The 17,615-nt window shown below is 37.8% G+C and overlaps 1 protein-coding gene across 2 annotated transcripts in view; it reads left to right on the top strand.

Moving 5' to 3' along the window:
* LOC149186823 (E3 ubiquitin-protein ligase RGLG3-like) overlaps nucleotides 1–17,615 on the top strand; it is a 145,362-nt gene that overhangs the window by 90,293 nt on the left and 37,454 nt on the right. For both annotated transcript variants that reach the window (XM_089411152.1, XM_089411153.1), the window contains 3 exons: nucleotides 5,881–5,965; nucleotides 6,139–6,279; nucleotides 6,456–6,569. In XM_089411152.1, the coding sequence (XP_089267278.1) occupies nucleotides 5,881–5,965; nucleotides 6,139–6,279; nucleotides 6,456–6,569 (340 nt within the window). The remainder of the gene's footprint in view (nucleotides 1–5,880; nucleotides 5,966–6,138; nucleotides 6,280–6,455; nucleotides 6,570–17,615) is intronic.

Here is a 17,615-nt window from a genome sequence, read left to right as displayed (position 1 = left end):
GCCTCTTGGATTAGACTTTGCTACGGGGCCTCGAAGAGGAGTAGGATTGACTGATGTGGGTAGAGTCAAATGCGAATGGAGCGACAGAGAGAGGTACAGTGTAGGAGTCCCGAGACAGCGTGAGGCTAGCAGGCTGCAGCAGTGCGAGAGGTACGGGAGTGTTGCACCAGTGCAGGATGGCACAGAGAGGTGTGCAATGGTGCAAGATGCAGGGAGTTGTTGCAGCAGCACAGAGGTCAGAGAGGGAGCACTTGTCAGCGATAGTGGGAGCTTTAGCGTCAGGAGGGTCTCTAGCCCAACAGAGAGGTCAGAGTTGGAGATCAGTTACTTACTTCTCAGTAACTGAGTTGCAGTGTAGCAGTGGGCAGCATGATGCAACATGGTGAGAGGAGGTGCAGTGTGGATGCAGTGTTGGGAAAAAGGACTAGCAACAACACGGATGTAGAGGGAGTTGCCGTACAGATGCAGCAATGGCAGTGGCAGAACCATAGACAGCAGTACATGATACAACAGTGCAGAGGATGGTGGGTAGCAGGCCTAGCATCAGCACAGGGATCGATGCCGGATGATCAGAGTAATACTCAGTGAAGAGTATTGCTAGAGCACACTCCTCGCTAAGAGGGAGTGCTGATTTGGGGTAGCATCAAATGTGCTCTAGCCACAAAATTTGGTGGAGAGGTTGGGGCACATGAGATCTCCAATACCTAGAAAGGGTTTGGGCAGATTCTAAACAGTTCAGGAGATATTAAAATAATTAATATTTTTACTAGAGTCCCTAAGTCTAAACTTGGGGAAATTAAAATATTAATGTGAATTAATATGAAACTATGTTGGAATGGTCCAAAAGACATGGATCAAGCCAGATCTAATCTTAGCCATCGATTAGGGACTTAATCTCGGCCGTTGATATGTCAACGAGAAAAGTATAAGAGGAGGCTTGAGGGTCACTTGGAGAATACACCAGATTGATCAGCCATTCTATTCTCTAGAGCGAGGTTTGCTAAGAGAGATAGAATCAGTGATCAGAGTTGCAGCTGAGGGGCATTGAGTATAGAGAGAGACAGAGAGGCAGAGATAGTGCCGGGAGAGTAGCGCAGTAGCCAGAGAGAGTGACGCAGTAGCAGGCATGGCTCACACAGGGCCACGCAGAGGTAGCCGGGAGTTGCGCAGAGCCTTAGAGAGGCCAGCGTTGCTGATGCAGAGGGCCAGAAGGCTAACGCAGAGCCTCTGAAGGCTGACGCAGACCCATTCAGGGTGACACAGGGCCAACGCTGGGCAGAGAGGGGTTGATACAGTCCAGAAAGGGTAGACGCTGGGGTTTCTGGGGAAGATTGGAGTTGAGGAGCTACCAGAGGGTTTTTCCGGGGTTTCAGCCGGGAAATTTGTCTCAAATTGAGAGGTATTACTGCCAAGGAAATTCTCTGTTGGGTAGGCCAGATTTGGCACCTAGATTATACTATGATATTGCTTAATAATAAAACCCTCAGATATTTGCAACGGTTTTCCCACATTGGGTTTTTCTGGGGACGTTGGTCCAAAAATAACAGTGTCATTTGGTGTGATTGTTTATGTTTCCTTCAGTTGTTGATCTGTAATATGCTGAGCACGCACTAGTGTTTATTTTCAGTATTTACATTGTAAATAACTTGTTAAGTAACAGAACAAGTAGGTAGGAATAAATCAGATAAAGTGTATGGAGGGTTTCTAACTGGTACAGTTAGAAACTTCAACATGGAAGAGGAGGGTAGCAACATTCCAGGAGGAGGTTTTCAGTTTCGGGAAGAGTCAAAGGAAGGAGGGCTGAAATCCCCACAGGGCCTGCATCAGAGTTGTGCAGAGTGTGACGGAGGATGCTCAACGCAGAAGCTTGGGAGGTAATTTTGAAGGAAAAAATTAGTTGTGGGGTGAGAGAAAATTCTCACAATAATTTTGCCAGTATTTTCCTCAGATTAGATTTCCAGTTGGGCATCTAAATTATTGTACTCATAATTGTTGCTGAAGAATAATAATAAAACCCTCATCTGTTGCATCGATTTTCCTGCATTAGGTTTTTCCGGGGACAGTTGTCCAAAATAACTGTGTCAAAATTTTGTGTGTGTTGTGGAATTTCTCAGTTTTCAGTATTTTATTTTCCGCAGTATTTTAATGGTGAAAGTTGTAGTTGTGATTTTATTCGTTGTTTGTCTTAGCAAGTAAACTGCATGATTATGTTTACTGTTAGAAGAATAATTTCCAGTTGTTGCAATAGATAAAAATTTCACATTCAAGTAGTAGGACCAACAATGCTTAACCCTCTTCATCAAAGGGATCTTCAACTACAGAGCTCAGTGCTTGCAAACCATGCCCCGCCTTGGGATGACCGGGATTTTCAACTCATACTTTCCCATATATCCATTAGATAAGAACCACAAGTGATGGGAACAAGTTTAGGGTACACTGGTGACTAGACATTAGAAGGGTGAGATCTTTGATCTCAGCCTCCCCCTTTCGGGAATCGACAGATAACCAGTTTGGTGTTGCAAGACCGTACAACAGTTCATAGGCCCTTAGAGCACCAGAGGTGTCGGTTTCAGATAGTTCAAGAGTATGGCGCCTTCGACGCACCTAATTACCTCCTAGTTCCATAGGAGCAACCATAGACCTATTCAAAGTTTCTTTCTTTCGACCTTGAATTATAGGAGTATTCCTTGCTCCTACATCTTCCCTAGGATCATACAGTTGGACCCATCATTGGTTCCAAGAGGATTCGACAGCAAGGCAGTGCCTAGTTCACCTCCCTCGCCATTGACCATCAAACTCAAGAGCCCTTGACATCTTTAACTCCATCACCAGATCTTCCTGTCCCACTCATTCTTTCTCGGTAAGCTTTTGATTATTTTGTATCATGTCATGGTCCTTTATATGCTTGTTGTGACATCATTACAATTTATTTGTTTGTTTGTTTTTTATGTTATTTTCAAAATTTTCTAGGAGCTGCACTTGCACCCTCACATTGAATGCATAGTTATTGTACTCTTCTTTAGTTCCATTGACCTACTTTTGTGGTCTTTTGTTGGACATTAATAAAATTATCTTATCTTAATGAGCGTGCACTAGTGTTTCTTCTTGTTCTCTTGGACACAATGGTTAAGTAGAGTGCGAATTGTCTTGGGGAGGATATTTATTGTATGGAGAGGCTTTCTTATGGATTGATGAAATGATTCTTGTTTGAATATTGTAAGTTTAATGCTATTTTTTTTTCAACTTTGCTTGTAATTTCTGAAATTAAGGTTTATCTTGTGCCAATTAAAAGGTGCAATATTTTTCATGAGCTCTTGTTTCTATATGTTTATGCCAAATTTATCATTCAAGAACCATCAAAGGAACTTGTTTCATGCATTCTTTGACCTTCAATCTGCTTTTGAAAAAAAGTCACTAGGGTCCACCCTTCTTCATCCAAGGTCCTTCTATCTTGACCTTACCCTAATTGACTACATTTCCTAATTGAATGATCACATTAGTCTTGTTGTGTTGATCACTCTAAATTTTCTTTTGTTTCTGTTTCATGGTAGCTAGGGTTAGGGCTTGGTCTAAATTTGCATTTAATAGCAATTTTGCACATATATGTTATTGGCCTTTAGGTAGGAATTGCATTCTAATATTTGAAGAGAAAGTCTATCATGTATTCCATATTTTGCCACCTAAAATAGGCTGGCATCTAGGTATTTGCTGCTGTTATGTGCATTTTAAGCCATTAAAAACTGCTTGTTAACCTATCCCTTGCTTGCCTCTTCAAAAATTCTCGAGCTTTTGTTGAGATTATCTTTTGTAGGCTTTTCTTGATTGTTGCTTGATTTTGCATGTTGTAAATTTGCCCATCATTGAAATACTAACTTTTAACAGCCTTTTCTTAGTTTATTGGTGTTGGTTGAAAGTGTACTGGAGCGTTTTAACTTATCATGGCCTCCAAGGCTTTGCCAGTACCTTCTTCCATAACAGTTAAGCTCTTATCACCTTTGAGTCTTCTTTTATTGAAAATCTTTCTAGGTGATATCATTAGACAGATCCTTAGAGAATCATTTTGTCTTAGTAACCCTAGATCATCTGTTGTCTAATCCCTGCTAGAGAAGCCTCGCTTGTCTGACCACAAAACAACAGGAGAAAGGCCACTGAGGGGACAATGATGGTTGAGCTCTTTGTTGCCATAAGACGTAGGTTGCCTACTGACGCTTTGCATTGGGCTACTAGATTTTGCAGTAACAGGCCTCTTAGGTGTTTGAATAAAATTCTGTTCTTTCTTACTCCCTAAGGTGCATTCCTAACTCTGGAAAAAATCAAAGGCCATGGCCCATAACAAGTGTAATTTACAACACTACTTTTTATCTTGGGTCACAGAAAAATTAGATGTCTATGCCAAACGGTTAAAAAGTCCATGAAAATATATGGAAATGCAAAATCATATTTTGAACTATCTGAAAGAATCTTTCGAACTTTGGTGTAATAATGTCCATCAAATGATTATCTCAACACTGTTAGTTTTCATGGCTAATGGTTAGGATGCCTAGGTGGAACTAGTGTGACATTTGTGTTATCTTGGTAACAATTTTACACATGAAATGTTGTGTATATGGGGAAATGATTGTGTCATGAAAATATGGTAATAAACAAAGAACTTGACATCGAGAAGAAAAAAATGAAACTATGAGTTTTTTGATTTATTTATCAGAGTTTAAAGATCAAAGAGCCTTAGAGAAGGTCTGTTGAATATTCTTTTAAAAAATGCTATTTTGTGTCTTCAAAGTATTTGTACTTTCCTGTAAGCTGAAAATTGCCCCTTCTTACACATGCAAATGCTCTCCCAATGTTTTTCTTAATCTTGCTATTCTTTTTTATGGTTCGAGTGCTTTGAAGATTGTACATTAATGAGAAACTACGTTAGCCCTTACAGTTGCAATAACAAAAGGACATTGCTTTATTGAAGCCTTCCATCGTTTTGCAAATTTCATTTCTTTTGTTTTGCTGCTTGTCTATGTAGAGGCTGGCCACTGAAGTTTGGGTGTGAGTATTGCAAGTCACTCTAGTCCAGCCAGTAGTTGGGTAGCTACAGTGGCTACAATGTTAGTATTTCATCTTTTGCTCTTTCAGTGGCACAAAAATGATGCACAGGTGCACATACCCTCACCTCTGGTATACACTTCCGTTAGGGATGATCTTTTGGGGATGCAGGGTATGTCCCTGGTACTTCTCATCCGTACCTGAAATGGGCAGGTAAGAAGGCAGGTACATATCCACCCCTTAATCTCATGTCTTAGACACCCACATGTACCCCTCGAGGGAAGGGACTCCCATGCGCATCTGCACATGGGACCAACACGCTAAATACATAAAAAAAAATCAATGTAATCCCTCCCATTCTTTCCTAATGGGCCCCACCAACCCTCCTACCATCTATTAAACCTTTACGAACACTCAACCGATTCATATTCACCATTTGATTTAGTTTTATTGGTGTAGGGCTTGGCTTTGGATCTGAATTAGGAATTGTGAATCATGGTGTTATCATGTTATTGCTTTCATGGTTTTCATTGTTCAGACTTCAATGTTCAATCACAATGTTTGGTTTAAAACTTGAAATTTTAATGATTACTATATTTTTAATTATTTGGGACAGGATTCCCTATGTTGGAAACCCTCGCTGTACCCTGAATTTTAGGGTGGGTTTCTCCACACATATTAGGTACGCGTCCTGACATACCAGAAGCCTGGTGTAACATAGTGACACACAATAGATGTATAAAATATGTAGCTTTCATTGAATATGGTGTTCCGTCTGTTTTCCATAGTAACTAAATGCTTTTGATAGCATAATTAAAAATGGTTCTGTTTCAATGCATTTCATAGGTAATAGCTGCCTTGAGAGAATTTGGGCTTGAGTCATCCAATTTGATTTTGGGAATTGATTTCACCAAGAGCAATGAGTGGAGTGGTAATAAATCTCTGCTCCTCTGTTTTGTAAATTTGTCTTTGGGTGTCAATGGTTTAGCTCACTTAAAGTAGGCAATATGAAAGAATTTTGAATTTGTTATGGGTGTATATAATTTAGCTCTCTTAAGGTAGGTGATAAAAGGCACTATTGGATTTTGTTTTTGACCACTGTAGGGAAATACTCTTTTAATAGGCGGAGTTTGCATGAAATTGGCAACATACCAAACCCATATGAGCAAGCAATTTCTGTCATTGGACGAACTCTGTCTCCATTTGATGAAGATAATATGATCCCCTGCTTCGGCTTTGGTGATGGTCAGTGACTAGAAAAGTTTTTGTTTACTTTCTATGCGAACTCTGGAAAAGTGCATCATACATTGATGTAAATTAGATAATTAATTTGATATAGGGACTTGCAGTTTTTTTTTCTTCATATGTTTTGGTGCTCAAGTTTTTATATTCCCTTTTTTTCTAAATTTTGCATATTGCAGCATCTACACATGATCATTATGTATTCAGCTTCTATCCAGACCATCGACCCTGCTATGGATTTGAAGAGGTACTTGCTCGTTACAGAGACATTGTGCCATATTTGAGACTAGCTGGTTTGTATCTAAAACATCTCTCCGTTTCTATGTTTTCCTGCTTATTCTTCATTTTTAGCTTTTTATCCAACTCACTGTTCATTGCTTTTACTAAAACTGGTGTCCAGCTCAAATTCATTGGGGGAAGACTTGGTTAAAGATAAATAGTTTTTTAATATTCTGGAAGAAATTACGACCATTAATGAAAAATAAAATGCCTTTTTATTTGTGATTTCTAAGAGGGAAAATAGCCAACGGGACTAAAGTTTGGTTGCAGGAAACTTACACGAAAGAAATGGAAATTGCATGCATATATTAAGAAAACAACAGAGAACTATATAAACTATGAAATAGCAGCAATATTATGCAAAAGTTTGAAATGATGTTCTGATCTGTATGGTTTTGTCTTGTTTCCTGTATATATATCCTTCCAAGTGTTTTCTCTTTTAGTAGAAATTTCCCTTTCTTTCATGAAGTCCTCTTTTTTATCTCCAGTTACCTCCCAAATTGTCTTTGCTGATAGTAGCCCTAATCTAGAAGGCACAACCATCAGGGAACTACCATTGTTATGTAAGTAACCTATGCTCTTCACTTTAAGGCCAATTCTCCTCCAACTCAAGGGGGGTATCCCTGGTAGGATTACTAAAACTAAGCAATGAAGCACAAGGTAAAGTCAGAATAGCTTTAGTGAAATACTAATTTTAGTAATTTTAGGATATAAAATAAGTGGTGTAAGTAAGTAGAGATTAGTGCCGAATCCAACAAGGTTAATGGAGTCAAGGTGAATCAAAGGGTGCTTAAAGGTCAAGAAGAAGACCCCTCTCCAAAATTGTTTTGTTTTATCAAAGGATTAGGATGAGGAGGCTAAAGCCAAAGGACAACATAGTCTCCCATCTAATCAAAATAGACAATTAAGATCAAAGAAATACAGGAAGAGGTCCTCAAGGGGGCACCTTCACCAACAAAATCAACTAGAGCTTGTTAACGCACTCAATACATTTGCTAGGGTTCCTAGATGGATAGATATAACAAGGAAGAAGGAAAGGAGTTACTCCTGTTGAAATGTAACTAGTGTCGGTCTTCATAATTTGTACTTGAGCCATGACTTGATATAATTATTGATGAACTTGTCAAAAGAAAAAGAAAAGAAAAATTATTTGTAAAAGAAAATTATTATTATTGAAATGGGTTTCTTTCCCATCATATTGTGGTCCTAGGTCAAAGCACCAATTGAGTGCTCTTGGGGTCTTTTTGAGAAGTCAAAAGGTCAAGGTCATGATGTACTATCCCTTGGAATGCTCATGTATCAAGAAAAGAAAATAATAAATGTAAATTGTATTGTCTAGAAGCCTCCAAGTGATGAGTCGGCCAACCTTCTTCAAGTCGTCCCAAGGTGGCCCAATTCATCCTGAAGCAAAGCCTATATAAAGGAACTCACTCTCCTCATTTGGAGACATCATCCAACAAGGAATATATCTTTGATCCAGCGAAAGAATGAGAGGAGATCTGATCCAACGAGGAAGGGAAGGAATGAATTTCTGTGGAAGCAAGCAAAAGAAGAACGAAAGCAATTTTAGGATCTGTCTGCTCACACGTGCGAGGTTTTGAAAGAGGAACTAGGGTTTTCTCAATTTTGTTTTGTAGAGATATTCGTTGAGGTTTTGGCTGGCTCATCACTTGGGGTTTGTTCAAGGTTAAGGTCTAGGTCTTGGAAGTCTTCATTGAAATTCTATAAGAAGAGATTTTCGTGGGTTTTCCTCTGTAGGAGAGGGTTTTGGCCCTGGCTAGCAGCATACATCTGGTGTTCCTATATTTGCATTGTGATCTTGTTATTGGCATTTGTCTTGATGATGAACATAACTAAATAATAATACAATGGTCTAATATAGCTTGTTACCGCTCAAACTAGCAGGGGTCCTAAGAGGGGATCCTATAGAGCAACAACTGTTGATTTGGGGTAGCATTGCAAGTGCTCTAGCCATGAAAATTGGTGGAGAGGCTAAAGCACATGAGGTCTCCAAGACCCAGAAATGGTTTGGGGAAATTCTACTCGGTGAAGGAGATATTAAAATAATTAATATTTTTAATGGGTTCCTACGTCTAAACTTAGGAAAATAAAAATATTAATGGGTATTAATATAAAACTAGGTTAGAAGGTTCTAAATGATATGGATCAAGCCAAACATAATCTTAGCCATTGACTAGAGATATAATCTCGGCTGTTGAAGACTCAACAAAAAAAGTATAAGACAAGGCTTGAGGGTCAGTTGGAGATACACCAAAGTGATCAATCAGTTCGATTTTCTAGAGCAGGGTTTGCTAAGAGAAATCAAACCAGTAATCAGTATTGCAGCGAGGGGCAGTGAGTGCAAGGTAGAGAGGCAAAGATAGTGCCAGAAGATCAGTGCAGAGGCAGAGAGGCAGATGCAGAGCTAGAGGAAGCCACACAAAGGCCAACAGTGATTGCACAAAGGCCAAAAGGGCATGCGTGAGTGACGCAGAGGGCCAGAGAGGCTGAACAGAGCCTGAGAGGGCTGACACAGAGGGTTTCAGGCTGATGTAGAGGCCAGGAGGGCTGACACAGTGCTTCAAAGTGGGTTGGAGAGGGTTTAGTGGAGCAAACTTTCAGAGTATCTGCTTCCGAAGAAAGGTATTACTGCCATATTATTTTCTCTGTTGGGTGAGCCAGTTTGGCACCCAGTGTACTCAAGAAAAGATGCTTAATAATAAAACCCTCAGAATTGCTGCACCGGTTTTCCCAAGTTGGGTTTTTCCGGGGACGATTGTCCAAAAATAACGGTGTCCCTTGTGTGTTTGTCTATTTCTTTTAGCTGTTGATCTGTAGATGGTTGAGACTATATTGTGTTTATTTCAGTATTTATATGGTTAAATAACTTGTTAGCAATTAAAACAAGTAGGCAAAATAAACCAAAGAATACAAAAAAAATTCTAATGGGTAATACTTAGAAATTTCAACATGGTATCATAGCGAGGTTGCAGATCATAGGAGAGCTGAAGACACCAGCTGAGTCAGAAAATTTGCAGCAGAAACAACTGTCCCGATTGACAAAAGCTGTTCCTAAGCAGAAAGAAGCAGAGAAGGGTTGACGCAGAGGGACTACGTCATCAATTCGAGCCAGAGAAGGAGCCAGCGCAGAAGCAGTGAGAGGCTCACGAAGAGCCACGTCATCCTGCCTAGCCAAGTAGGAGTGGCGCAGTTGGCTAGTGGAGCGATTCAGCCATTATCGGGATTGTGTAGAGCCTAGAGGCTCAGTTCTTTAGTTGTTGGGGCATAGGAAGCTGTGGGCAGATTGCAAAGAGTGAAGCTGGTGGGGTGTTGTTGCTGTCGAGGAAGAACAGTACCTAACGGGACAAAACCAAGGTAGAGGGAGCCGCTACCTAGGCAAATTTCTAGCCAAGAAATCCAGATCAATGTTGCAGGAGCATAGGAGATCAGAGAGGTGCGATTTGACTGTTGGCAGGAGGATTTTCAGGAGGGAAATCGAGACTCAGAGGGAGTTTAGCAGAGAACTTCCAGGAGGGAAGTAGAGACTCGAAGGAGTCGAAAAGAAGAGTAGAGATTGCCATGAATAGATTAAGGGATTAGGACAAGTTGGATGGGGCGTCCAACTTTGTCATCTGGAAGGCCATGATCTTGTCTATTCTAGATAGACATTGCATGTAAGGACTGCTGTTAAGATTCAACTAGATGGACAAATTTCTTGATTTGTATTCTATCAAATTAAATGCAATTGCGTACCTGATTCTCCCATCTGGTGTCGGTCCACGTTGCTTCGAGTTTTCTGGTTCCGTTACCAAACCAACCGATTCCTCCCTGCCTATCTGGGATCAACCTCTGCGGTTCCCAGATCTAGAGGACTTCGAAATGGAAGTCCACTGGCCCCCGTGCCCAAAACTCCAAGAACAGCTCAAAGTTTCCCAATTTTCAGTTCAGAATCGAGCCCCTGGTTCATCCCTCAAACAGATTTATTTCCTATCACCATTCTCTGTATTTCCTCCTCCCTGCGCTATATTTCAAAGGTGAAGGCCATCCTCTGTTTTCCCAAAACTAATTTTTCTCCCTCCCTTTTTTATGTTCCCTTTCCGTCTATGTATATCATTTCTTGGCGGTCACCCCTCCCTACAAGGTGACACCTTCCTTCCTTTGAAACGTGTGACACTATTCGTCCAAAGCTACAAGAATATTGACATGTCTATTAGGTTTACCTTTAGGATTTTTTATCAGTTTTATATAAATGCCCTTAGTTTATAATATGTATTTTATTTTAATTTAATTTCACATTTTGATAATTTATTAGTATAATTTATTAATATTATGGAATATATAAATATATAACCATATTTATAATTAACTTAAATTTTACATTTATTTCTTTATAACCATATTTACTTTATACTTGTAAATTTATATTATTAAAATTATTTAGGGTATTTTCTCCTTAATTATGATGCATTAAGCAATATGTTTGGTAATGGGTGAGGGTGTAACTTCTGTCTAAAGCAGTGTCGTGATATTCAACATTTATAGTTAATTTAGAATATATATAATAGTGCAGTACATGCAATACATGCATATGTAGCTATCATATGCATGCATTGTATGCATGCTAATATTCTTATGCTCTCTATATTAAAGATGGGTCATTACATACACCCCTCCTTCAGAAAACTTCGTCCCGAAGTTAGAGTTATTTTATCGTATATCAATACTCATTTAACGATTAGTATATTCTTGTTAGGGTTGCGTACCGAAGTTAAATTCTTATTTAATGTGAGGACACTATAAAATTGGTGTTTTGAATGCTTCTAGGTTTATAACTTTAATGGTCATGCCTTGCCCCAACCAGGTTCCCAAGATATTCTAAAATCATCCTATCCTTCCTAATCTCTTTCGCTCCCTTCCTATTCGTCCTCTACTGGAGTATGCCATGGCATCAGTTATACTGACCTAACCATTCATAACTCTAAGGATGAGAACGTCGACTATATCGACCTGATTTCCTAGTAGGCATCCGATAGTCATCATCACACGTCTAAGGGAGCGTGACTCACATAGTCCCCCCATGACTCCAGGTTTTGGAGGATAAACGGTGGGCAACACCTCCACCCCTCCTAGTAGAATTAGGGTCAATACCCTATCATGGAATCTCATTGAGCCTCAATTGTTCTTGGAGTTTTGTTATCACGTAATCGGTTTGGTAATGATACTATCTGCAATGTAAACAGTTGCCCACAAATTATAACATATGCATCAATATATTCAAAATCAATTATATTTAGATAACGATTTTCTATGCATTCTTATTAAACTGTCATCTATGATATTGATCTTTTGAGTTCATATAACATACTTAGCTATGTCTAACCAATATATTTGTAAGTTCATTTTCACATCAAGTAGTCAAGTGTATTCATTATTTTATTTCCATCTCATCATTCATGTTGATATGTAAAAAAATAAAATTATAGATATCACGTCCATAACATAAGTCATGATTTATATAGATATCCATGTACCAACAATGTTAAGCATAATAATTTAAAATCATTCTTTCGTGTATTGATTGTGCATGAAACTTATGGCTTTGGATTGCTAACTAACACTTGATATTTGATCTTACCAGCACATATCGTTATGTTCCAAACATTCATTGATCTGTATGTTTTTGCTCCAATAACAACTAGCTGGGTTATTATCTTACTTGGTAACAAAATGCATCATATGGATAGTCATTAGCAAAGACAGATCTCAATTCATTCCTTTTAACAATAATGTTTTTTGTTGTGCTCTTTTATATATATATTGTTTGAAATACCTAGATCAAAGCATGGTATGCAACCACATTTGGGGACATATCTTGTACTCAACATTTCCTCTAATAATGATACAACATATATTGCTCTATGTTTAAATGGTAGTACTCTTTTAATACCTCAGCCTTATAGGTTGTATTTATGCTCATGAAACCTGTGCTCAAGTTGTATTCATCAATTATAAGGATTGCTAAATTAGGTCTGAATGTTGTCCCAACAATCATTCCTTGAAAAGTTAGTGCAAAATGTCATGCCAAAGTGATAAGCATTGCTCATAAATTTCCTTTCTCTGTCCTGAAGCCCATGTCTTGTATTGAGTTCCAATGCTTTTGTTTACAACAGAAAATATGTAGCTTTATGACCTTTTCTTGCTTCTTATTTTTCCACAATATCACTTATGACTACTTGTACTAGTTTTAATATTTGTTCTACAAATTCACTAGTCCATAGGTATTATTGTGGTATTTGGACCTTGCCATGACCTCTAAAGAGTCCAATTCGCTAGATCCCTCGTACCTTTCCATTGTATCTCTAGTGTCTTTTTTTTTGTTCTATTATTACTAATATAACTTTCAACATGTATTTCCATGGTTGTTTTAGATTTATGCCTCACTTTGCTATAGAAGCACCTTTGCCTCCCCTGTCCTTATACTTCCGTTTGCTCATGATTTTCATCAAGTCAATGCTCTCAGACTTTACCACAACAGAAGATAAGGCACATAACCTACTAATTGGAACCAATTGCATTGCTATGTCGACATCATTTTATATTTCAAACAAATTATCCATTAAGTCCCAATCTTTATCCTTTATTCAAGATATGGGAATCTTTTGAAGAATTTGAATTCAACTTTTTACCCGTGAATTCAATTATTCTCTCGCAAATGTTAATTTCTACATATTCATGAATTAATTGGCCACTTAGTTTAATTGGAAGTGTTCTTTTAAGGAAGCTGAGATTCATGGTAAAAAGCTTCAACATATCAGTTCTACAAATCCAAGTGTGTTTCTTCATCTGCCAAAGTGTTGCCTTCAAACACTGAGGAATCATTAATGTCTTCTCTAACTATTTCTATAGAAGGGCTGAGAGATTCTCCAGCATCAGAATGTACATTTTGAAATTCTTTCCCCAAAATACTATTTTGTAAAATCTCAATTCTATGAGTGTTAACAGGAGACAATAACCTGCTCTCCCCAGAAATGTCAGGAGCACTATCTTCATCTCTCCAACTACCACGCATTGAATCAAAATCACTAGAATTATCCAACTCAGAGTACCACTCTTGCTTTAATTTATGTGCTGCCCATGTAGATAACTGTGTCTTGCACACCAGCTCGGCCATTTCTTGTTCATGAAATTTAAGATTCCTTGAATGCTTGATCAAAGAGTTTAGAGGTACAATATCATCCTTTGTTCTTTCCTTCCTCTCCATGAAATATAATATAATAAGAAACACCTCCCTTCATGCAAATTTTAAATTCTACATAGTTCTATTAACTTTCACATTAGAAGAGTCCAAATCAACCATTTTTGTCTTTTCCTGATTTCAATGCTAGGCTCATCCTGAACAACTTGTTTGATGTATCATTTCTATAGTACCTTAACCCTATTTTTCAAACCTTAAGTAACCTTTTCAGTGCCCTAATGTTGTTGGAACACAATCTTAGATATGGTAGTACATTGCCTAAACTCTTGAGTGATGAGGAATCTCAATTAGCAATTCCTTCCATCCAGCTGTTCCCTTGCTAATATCTCAAGTGAATGATACGTTTCAACATTCTTTATAGCTGTGGATGGTTTCCCAATGAAGCTTTTGATATCCATATCATTTGTCAATTTCTAAGTATCTAAAGAAAATGCTGACAACAGATTTTTGAATTGTCGTTGTAATTACTTACATGACATTAGTAGATTTTCAGGTTCAATAGTAATTTTATTAACGAGGTATATAACTACATCATCCTAGCCTTCTAGAATCAACCATTCCATTTTATAATAGCTCCAATACCATAGCGTCACTAGAAAGTGCTCTGCATTATTGAACATTTCGACTTATATTCTGTGTTTTATGCAGCGTTTATTGTGAAGGATTTATAAATTCACTCAACTATCTCTGCGGCTGTTTATAATAATACAATCACATTACTTTCCTTCAAGTTAGATCAGCAAAATATCAAAAGCAGCTGAAAAATGATACAAAATTCTATTAGTCATAAACGATATTTCTCATGTGACAGGGATAGCACCATTCTGCAAGATATACTCTGATCAATAATGTGTATAGTAGTAATGGTGTTGCTATTGCAAATCATCCAACAGAACTTTGCAGATTGAAATTTGCACAATCTGGTCTAAGCAACATTAACTCTGCACTCCAACTAAATACACTACCAATGCCCTTTAATTAAGCTATTTTTTGAGAAAATCAAGAAACAAGTTTGATTTCACTTACAGAGCCATGTAGACAGTAATAAGATATACATTGACACTCTTTCAAGATATCCTTTCGAATTTAAATCCTTTAGTATCAGCTTTAACAACCCATAACATAGTTTTGAAACTGATCTTATATCTATGGTATATGCTTTCATTCCTACATGTTTAACGCTAAACAAAGGTATAGCTGTTAGTTGTGGAAGTCCAAGGATGTTGTTTGGCAAGCCTTGTAACAATTGGAATCCAAGTTTGGAATATTCTACAAGACCTAGATTTAGAGATAGTGAACGAATAATAACATTGAAAGAAGACAAGAACCACAATATCTGAGGTGTCAAATTAGAGGCCATTAGTTTCTTTCATGATGAATGGATGGAATTCTACAATGAGAAAGTAACATGTAAATATGATAACTAGTAAAAAGTTATGGGAAGACATGCTCATTGTGAATGTAAATGTGAGAATAAAGGAACTGAATGGATAGCAAGTTCACTTAAACAAGATTAAGTCTGTTTTACTACTTGCGATTTCACACAAAAATAGTTCTGTGATGAAACAAAGTAGAAAGTTGTGCTAATAATTAATTGATTAAAACAGGAATTAGGAACAGCATAAACAACATAAAATCTCGAGAAATGACTTAAACTCACGCTGAAAATATTGTACTAGATGCTGGTATTTGGAAGGAGATTACAAATAATAATTTTTCTTCTGGTCTGTTTTCTTATTTTAGTACTTTTCCAATCTTACTTATCTGTTTTACCTTTGCGACACTGAATTCTAGAGTTCTGATTCATCTATGTGGCATTGGTTTCATAATTTGGCTAACTTGATCTCCAATGTTACTATGAAAGCCCTATCGATGAGGGTCAATGTAGAGGCATTGATGATTCAGTGAAATTCCGAGTATTTAGCTCTTGATGTCGTATCTATCCACTCCTGAGTTTTATTACTCCCTACTATATTTCTCACAATTCAGCGAAATTTCTCACGCCCTACTTCATTTCTTACGTGAAGTTTCATAATATTTCTCGAATCGAGACTGTGTTTTCGATTTCTGAAATGTCTGCATACTCCGTCCTTTGAATGAGCAATTACGGAGATTATCAGGTAGAACGAGTTCAAACCATTTCAGTTTTATATAAAATATATATATTGTTTACGATGGGTTATTATTATATTGCTTGCATTGTTTATAATATTGTGACTAATACATATCATTAGATACTAATATATGTCGACCATACTAATATATGCTCCTGTTAATCTACATGAAATCTTGGCATCATCGACTTAGTAAACAAAAGCTATCTTATAACACAAACTAATATAATTCCTTCATAAAGATAAATAAAAAAAATTCATAAAGATAATAAAATGCATGAAAATTAAAACCAAAGTCAAATGAAGAACCAAAATTAATGGTGAACAACATATTAAAAATAAAAAATTTAATCTTTATAACCGGTGTATTAATATCCGTCATTCGTGATCAATGGAAACTTTATTAAGGAGTGTTGAATATTGTGACAGCTAGATAATTAATCGGGAAAGAAAACTTTGTCGAGGATATTCGTATAATTATCATAAACGTTATTATACATCCGTATTAATTAATATGGTGATTCATTTAACCTACCACCTTTCAACATAAATTATATATCATATTAAAATAAATACAAGTAGTTTCAGATTTCAAATGCGTTTGGATGCGCTGTACTAGGTTACAAGTGATGTGTCCGTAACTTAATATGCATGAAGGGTGCGTTGAGAAGATCATGTAACCTATCGACTTCTCCTTTGGAGCACCTGCTGAATCATTGTGTGCTTTATCCTCCGTCGATTGCGTTTCTTTACTGCCGTCGTTCCCTTCTTCCTAATCGACATCGCCCAGTTGTTTCGAGTGAATATAGAAACGGATTGACTATGGACTCTGCATGGTTTGGAAACAGGGACTACAATTCCCAGTGTTCTGTGCCCGCTGCGGTAGAGTTTGTTAAACAATTTGAGGGTGGTGTTGAAGGCGTCAGGAAAAAGAATCTCAATTCTGTTGTTCGCATGGGAGAGATGCTTGTGAAGGCCTGGGGTACCCATTTGGGTGCTCCTCCAGAATTGGGCTTGGCAATGGCAATGGTCGGTTTACCAGATTCTTCAAAAATTAGCTCTAAAAAGATGCTATCGACTTGAGGAACCGCTTGAGGAATGTTTTGGGAGTGGAGGTTCCGATATATCACAGGCCTCAAAAAGAAAAAACTGACTTTGACGTAACTTATTTGAAATCGCGGAAAATTTCGGCATCATCCCCGCATAAAATGTCCTGCTCTCTGCGATGTCATCAATAGCAGAGACTTTCTAAATATGGTCGGAGACATCACTAACGCGAATGTCCCTCATTCATTTTCCCGCATCAGTTGAGAATATCCAGATGGGTTACTACAACAAAGGAACCGTAAACTCCAGGAAATGTTTTCTTCCTAAACCTCGGCTTGTAATTTCAGACATGGCATTGTGCTTGTAGTGCGTCCTCTCAAGGTCGCGAGTTTGAATTCCAAATAGAATTGAAGCTGACGCTTAGATATGTGGTCTTGTACTTCGAGATTCCCAAAATGAAAAATTTCAAGCTTGAGGAGAAACCAAAACTGGGACTATAAGTCTACAGCTTGAATCCTTCAACTGCAAATAGGCCACCACTTCGAAGACTCCGAATTCGAAAATGCGACCTGTTCTGTTATTTTTTTTACTCAGCAAACCCCTATTATTGGCAGTATGCTGGATGAAACTGAATGTTAAAAGTC

This window comes from Pinus tabuliformis, chromosome 3_1 (genome assembly GCF_031772625.1).
Source record: "Pinus tabuliformis cultivar Carrire ecotype Pingquan chromosome 3_1, CPIR1, whole genome shotgun sequence".
In the NCBI taxonomy this organism is placed as follows: domain Eukaryota; kingdom Viridiplantae; phylum Streptophyta; class Pinopsida; order Pinales; family Pinaceae; genus Pinus; species Pinus tabuliformis.
The sequence above is the reverse complement of the archived record's forward strand: the minus strand, read 5'-3'. Positions and strand labels throughout refer to the sequence as shown.